The sequence below is a fragment of the Helianthus annuus genome, chromosome 13 (assembly GCF_002127325.2).
Source record: "Helianthus annuus cultivar XRQ/B chromosome 13, HanXRQr2.0-SUNRISE, whole genome shotgun sequence".
Classification (NCBI taxonomy): Eukaryota; Viridiplantae; Streptophyta; class Magnoliopsida; order Asterales; family Asteraceae; genus Helianthus; species Helianthus annuus.
Genome location: NC_035445.2, coordinates 168889758 through 168896965, shown reverse-complemented (window position 1 = coordinate 168896965; position 7208 = coordinate 168889758). Strand labels below are relative to the sequence as shown.

The following is a 7208-nucleotide window of genomic DNA, read 5'->3' as shown; positions in this document are numbered from 1 at the left end:
TATTGGTCGGAATTTTGAAGTATTTAAAGAAAATATAAAACTAAAAACACTAAATAACTATCGAACACAATCGAACATAAACGAAAACGTTCACGAACATAAATGAACTAACGCGGCCTCTGTTCATGTTCCTTCATTTAACTAAACGAACAAAATTTCTTGTTCGTGTTCGTTTGTCCAATAAAGGAACGGACACAAACGAACTTCCCACCGAGTGGTTCACGAGCTGTTCGCTGAACGTTTGGTTTGTTTGCAGCCCCATAGTAACATATACGGTATACCCTTTATGAGATGATTAAATTTACTCTTTTTTACCATTGTAGAAACTGAGAGATAAAAGACGCGAAAATCGAGCGGCTGATTTAGTGAAAAACGACAACAATGTCATCATAAAGCTTGAAAATGCGGCCATCGAGCGGTCAAAGTCGGTTGACTCTGCTGTTCTTGGGAAGTACAGTATTTGGAGAAAAGAGAACGATAACGAGAACATTGACACAACTATACGATTGGTCCGGGATCAAATGATTATGGCTAGGGTTTATATGAGCATCGCAACAATGAAAAACAAGACACAATTAGCACATGAACTGCAAAGTCAACTTAAAGAAAGTCAACGTGCTTTAGGAGATGCTACTGCTGATGCTGATCTTAATCACAGGTCAGTAGGATGAACTTTAGTTATATGTTATTAATAATTGGTCAAACTAATAAAATAAAGTTTTTTAGCTCACAAAAAAATTACTCAATACATACTCTTTACAGATTTGATTCAGTATTTTTATACGGTGTTGTTTGGATTCGTTTTTTAAACTTATTAGGTCACACAATTGTTAGTTTTTAATGTTTGAATCAACAAATTTGGCTCTTTTTTATTTTTAATAAGTTTTAGTAATGTACACAGATGGTCCATGTGGTTTACGAAAATTTAAAATACATAGATGGTCCCTGTGGTTTGCACTTGTAACACATTTAGTCCCCATACTTTTTCCAAAAGTACATGGGTGGTCCTTGTGGTTTGCACTTTGTAACACATTTAGTCCCTAACATGGACATGCTAAAACCTCTAGATTTGTTGGCCGGGGATTAAATGCATTACAAAATGCCAACCAGAGGGACCATCCATGTACTTTTGGAAAGCTAGAGACCAAATCCAAAATTTTGGTAAACCACAGGGACCTTCGTGTACTACTGTACTTTACACATTATATTAAGTATTTATCATACTACAATAGAAATTGACAAAAAGAAAAGTGTTGGCATTTTGGTCCTACTTTATCCATTTTGACCATTTACCTATGCAGTTAATGCGGTTAAAAGGATATCGGTCAAAGACCGATATTTGAGATATAGGTTATTGCGGTGGGATATCGGTAATTTTAATATCATGCAGAATTTATATATATATTTACAACTTGCAAAACACTAACAATTGTAGCAAGTAGGAACTCATTAAGACTTAAAACACTAATATCAGCAATAAGAAGAAAGGTAATGATATGGGGAAAATCGGTGATGTATCGGTCAATATCACCGATAATACCAGTGCCAATATTCTGACCGATATATCGGTGATATATCACCAATATTAACTGCATAGCAACCCATCTGACCCCCTATTTTGCCATCTATAGCACATTTTTAAGTGTGTTTTGTTGATGAAAATATTCTTAGTGTTGCGGAGAAAATCAAAGCTATGGGTCAACTACTGTCTAAAGCTAAAGAACAGCTATATGATTGTAAGTTAGTCACAGGGAAGTTGAGAGCTATGCTACAGTCAGCAGATGAACAAGTTCGTAGCTTGAAGAAACAGAGCATGTTTTTGAGTCAAATCGCTGCCAAAACAATCCCAAACGGTATTCATTGCTTATCCATGCGCCTAACAATCGATTATTATCTTCTTCCGTTGGAGAAACGCGTATTCCCAAGGAGGGAGAATCTTGAGAATCCAGATCTCTATCATTATGCTCTGTTCTCTGATAATGTCTTGGCTGCATCGGTGGTTGTGAATTCGACTATCAAGAATGCTAAGGTATATTTATGCATCCTTTTTTCTTTTGGGTAAAATGCCATTTCGTCTTGTTAACTCCACCCGTTTTTCTTTGTTAAGTCAGAGGCATCTTTATCTTTTCTTCTCCGTTAAGGGTATTTTGAATACTTGTACATTATGCAAAATGCTTGTACATAAAGTGAAAAAGACCGAATTGCTCTTTAAGTTAACAAAAAAGACAGAAATACCCCTGACTTTACGGAAAAAATGGATAGAGTTAATGAGCCAGATGGAAATGACAAGATTTCAAACCTTTTGAATCCAGATTTGGAAAAACAAACCTTTGGACGAAGTCGCTAAACTGGCCAAACCTCAGGGACAAAAATGGCATTTTACTCTTTTTTTCTAATTTATAAGCATCATATATCATGGCATACGTTGTGTTTACGCATAGCAATAAACTGTTTTCAACGTAACAATGGGTTGTCGTCTATAAACCAGTACAAAGATTTGCAATATCTGTTACTTGTTTTTACAATTAATCTTGATTCTTGAACGTGCTGTCAAACATAAATACTTTGCAGATTGTGAACGGTACTATTTTGATTGCCTATAGTCCAAGTAAGCATTAAGCATATGTCAAAACATGCCTTTTGTATGAACCAGGTTGCATTGACTTGCAAGTTTTGTGAATAGAGTTCACTTTGATTGGTCACTTGGCTTTATCTTGAGTTTTTTTTTTTTTTTTTTTTTTTTTTTTTTTTTTTAATTTTGAGTTTTCCCCTTATACTATTAATAATATACACTTTTAACCCATTTAATTTGTATTTATTATGATTTTCTTCAATAACTCGTGTTCGTTAATTTAAAAAAAAAACTGAATACAATTGTGTTCATCTTTTTATTCTCGACATTGCTATATAAATTTTTTGTAATAAATTTTCTTCAATATTTTTTGTTTTCTCTTTCGGTTGTCATAACGAGTGCCGGTACCGTAATGAACCAAACCGATACTGGCCTAATTCCCGCTGCGTAGCGCGGGTAAATTTCGATAGTTTTTGTTCGTTTGCAAAAACTACGTTAAGTATAATTTTTTTAAATTTAATTTGGAGGCTGTAAGATTTTTAATGGTTCCAATGATCTTATTTATATCTAATACAGGAACCAGAGAAACATGTTTTTCATCTCGTCTCCGATAAATTAAATTTCGGAGCAATGAACATGTGGTTTTTACTTAATCCACCTGGCAAAGCTACAATCCACGTGGAAAACGTCGACGAATTCAAATGGCTAAACTCATCCTACTGTCCGGTTCTTCGACAACTCGAATCCGCCGCAATGAAAGAATACTATTTCAAATCAGATCATCAAACAACCGGTTCATCAAATTTAAAATACCGAAACCCGAAGTATCTTTCAATGTTGAATCACCTTCGGTTTTATCTCCCTCAAGTTTATCCCAAATTGAACAAAATTCTTTTTCTGGATGATGATATTGTGGTTCAAAAAGACTTAACGGGGTTATGGAAGGTCGATCTGAACGGGAAAGTGAACGGTGCGGTTGAAACGTGTGGAGAAAGCTTTCACCGTTTTGATAAGTATTTGAATTTCTCGAATCCTCATATTGCGAGAAATTTTGACCCGAATGCGTGTGGATGGGCTTATGGGATGAATATGTTTGATCTTGATGTGTGGAAGAAGAAGGATATAACTGGTATTTACCACAAATGGCAAAATATGGTAAGATTTTTACAGTAATAATTTTTTTTATCTCTAGATTCTTATTACATGTAGGCCTGTAAATGAACCGAACGTTTATGAACTGTTCGTGAACTTGTTCGACAGGAAGTTCGTTTATGTTTGTTTATATAATAAACGAACAAACATGAACACAATTTTGTTTTGCTTTAATTTAAGGAAGAGTAAAGTACACTGATGGTCCCTGCGGTTAACCAAAATTTTGGATTTAGTCCTTAGCTTTTTTAAAGTACACGGATGGTCCCTGTGGTTTGCACTTTGTAACACATTTAGTCCCCAACTTTTGCCAAAAGTACACAGATGGTCCCAATACGTTACAAATTGCAAACCACAAGTGTACTTTAAATACCTTTGGACTAATTCCAAAATTTTGGATAACCACAGGGACCATCCATGTACTTTACTCTTTAAGGAATGAACATGAACACACGTTTTGTTCGTTCATTTATGTTTATGAACGTCCGTTTATGTTCGTTCATTTATGTTCGTTTCAGTTTAAATACATAAGTAGTTATATTTATATGAATATTAAACATAAAAGGAACTTTCTAACTACTTATATAAGTATAATTAATTAGTAATTGGGTTTTCTAGTAATAAAAATGGGTTTTGCAATGGAAGTTATCGTAATTTATCACTAATTTATATAAAAACTTACTTTATGTTCGTTTATGTTTAGCCAATTATGTTTATTTGTTTTCGTTTGTGTTGTTTATTGTTTGTTAAATTATGTTTGTTTATGTTCGTTTACGTTCTTGAACTGTTTGTTTAGGTTTTAAACGAACGGACATAAACAAACACAAACATGCCCATTTTCTTGATAAACGAACATGAACAAAAATGTGTTAGATTAAATGTTCATGTTCATGTTCGGTTAAATGTGTTCGATTAAATACTCGTGTTCATGTTCGGTTAAAGTTAAATGAACGAACATGAACATGCTTCTCTTCGTGTTCGTTAGGTTCATTTACATGCCTGTCGTCAATACAATCTGGGCTCAATATATTTCATTAACTGTTAGATAATTTACTGATTGTGTTGTTATCAGAATGAAGATCGGGTTTTATGGAAGCTCGGGACGTTGCCACCTGGACTAATGACATTTTACGGGCTAACACATCCACTCGACAAGTCATGGCATGTACTCGGTCTCGGGTACAACCCGAGCATTGATAAAAAGGATATCGAGAAAGCAGCTGTGATTCACTATAACGGAAACATGAAACCGTGGCTAGAGTTGGCAATGACAAAGTACCGTTCATATTGGGTCAAATACATAAAGTTTGACCACCCATATGTTCGGGGTTGCAAACTAGGCGAATGAGAAGATTTTTATTATCGAAAAGTCATTCCATTCTATTCTTTGTTATAGTTCATATTGGTGTTATAGTTCCCGTGTATTTGTGTATGCAACTTGCTTGGAATAGGTGTCGAAGATAATAGTTTGGATGTATCTTGTGTTGGTTTCGTTACTTTCGTAGGAGGAAGGTTTAATTGTAAAGGACTTGGATGTGTATATCTACCTTCGTTCTTCTGAAAGAATCACGTGTTCTTTTTGTTTGTGTTCATTCATTTCTCATACGTATGGCCTGCGCTTCTTCTGATTCTTTTGTTTGTGTTCTTTCGGGTTGCATCCTTGCAGTTCTTTCGAGTCTTGGTATTTTTCTCGTCATCCTCTGGGGAGGTCAAAGAGTCTGGTTTTGAAAAGTGGGAGGTCGATGTCGATCCAAGGTGTTTACAGTCATAACGGAACCTTAAATCAGTAGCAAACTAATCTAATTCTGGTCAGAATCGAAAGTCAAAGCAGAAGTCAAACTTCGCGACTTTTGGTAGCAAACTAATCTAATTCAGGTCAGAATCGAAAGTCAAAGCAGAAGTCAAACTTCGCGATTTTCGGTTGCAAACCGATCCTAAAATTGGAATTAACGAGCCGAACATGTTTACACTTGTTCTAATAATTATTACCAAGTTGTTTAAGTGTTGAAACTTATTTTAGAACACCTCTAAACTCATATTATGAATTTTTCAAAATCTGCTTAGTTTGACTTTTTAAGACAATACGTTTGACCTGTCAATTGACCAAGCATACGTGATTTTCAGGAGGTGTCCTTTTGAGGGATTAACCACCTACCTTATTACGATTACGTAGCCATGTTTGTTGCGAACAATGGCTAGACCATTAAGGTCTAAACCGAAAGTCAAAGCGTTTATCGGAAATGCTTGACTTTCGGCTTTAAAAGCCTAATAAATGAACAAGCAAAGAAAGGAACCCTTACATGTGATCCAAGAGACGGATTAAAACTCAAAGGAAAGCTCCCAAATGCTCAGGAACCTCCAGAGGAGGAGAGTATGGAAGGGAAAACAAGAAATGGTGCAAGCTTACAATGAAAACCAACACCTATTTATAGTTTTTGAGGATGATTTTGATCATTCCAGGTGTTTAGAGGCTTCATGGGATGGTAACAAGTGTCCCTAAACGTGTTATAAACAACCAACAAGTCCATAGATTTGAATGAGGGGGTTTGGCAGCCTTGGTGTGGACTGCAAGTAATTTTTTGGAGCTGGGCAAGTGCTTGCGGACCGTAAAGGTCAATCTATACGGTTCGTATGGGACCCTCAGCAAATTTAATTTTGTTCTTTGACACTTCTAGCCCCTAAACTTCCAAACTCTCATGTATTATCAATATTAGGCATAAAAGCCCTTAATGGCCAATATTAGGCACACCTGAGAGTATGACGAACATCATAAAGCTCTCGGTTCGTCAAAAGGTCACTCAGAGGTATAAATTAACATGTTGAAACTTTTAACCATTCTTCTCACAAACTTTCAAACAATTCCACAATGGTTCCTCTAGTCCAACAACTGGCTCATTTGAGAATACGGACACCGTGTAAGGTCACTCAGAGGCATAGTTTCCGCATGTTGACACTTTTAGTCCCTCCACATTCATAGTTTTCATTTTTGGCAAAAATAGTCCCTCCTAGCCAACATTAGGCATCACTAGGATTTGGGACACGTGTCAATGCATTATTGGACATGATTTTACGAGGTGTTACAGAATTACAAACCGATGTTTTATGGATTTTGATCAGAAGGAGGATACGAGTTGATTTATGTAAAACTTACCTCGAAACGGTGCTTCAAACGGCTTGATTTTTGTTAATTGGAAGTTTAAACACCCGAATTAAAGCACCGTTTTCGTCATTTGGGGCAGTATTTCGAGGTAAATTTTACATCAATCAACTCGTATCCTCGTTCTAAGCAAAAGCCCTAAAACATCGGTTTGTAATTCGAAAAAAAAACTTAACTCCGATAAGCTATATTTAACACAGACTATTATTGGCCAAATGTGGACCACTTCGGATTATTATCGCCCAATAACTGAGTTGGGATTATTATCGGCCAAATTGAGAAAGTTGGAATTATTTAAATCCAATTTGCCTTCTTTTTATTGTAATTTGT

At 35.6% G+C, this 7208-nt stretch overlaps 1 protein-coding gene across 1 annotated transcript; it reads left to right on the top strand.

Moving 5' to 3' along the window:
• The first annotated feature begins 312 nt into the window (after positions 1 to 312).
• On the top strand, positions 313 to 5313 carry LOC110908427 (polygalacturonate 4-alpha-galacturonosyltransferase). The gene is made up of 4 exons (XM_022153369.2): positions 313 to 658; positions 1672 to 2029; positions 3149 to 3727; positions 4794 to 5313. Exons 1-4 carry the CDS (start codon positions 522 to 524, stop codon positions 5067 to 5069), a joined length of 1350 nt encoding a protein of 449 aa, XP_022009061.2. The 5' UTR covers positions 313 to 521; the 3' UTR covers positions 5070 to 5313.
• Positions 5314 to 7208: the final 1895 nt, after the last annotated feature.

Coding starts and splice junctions, on each gene's coding strand:
- LOC110908427 (XM_022153369.2), top strand. CDS start 522: ATGATTATGGCTAGGGTTTATATGAGCATCGCAACAATGAAAAACAAG. Junction 659..1,671: donor GATGCTGATCTTAATCACAG/GTCAGTAGGATG, acceptor AAATATTCTTAG/TGTTGCGGAGAAAATCAAAG. Junction 3,728..4,793: donor ACCACAAATGGCAAAATATG/GTAAGATTTTTA, acceptor TGTTGTTATCAG/AATGAAGATCGGGTTTTATG.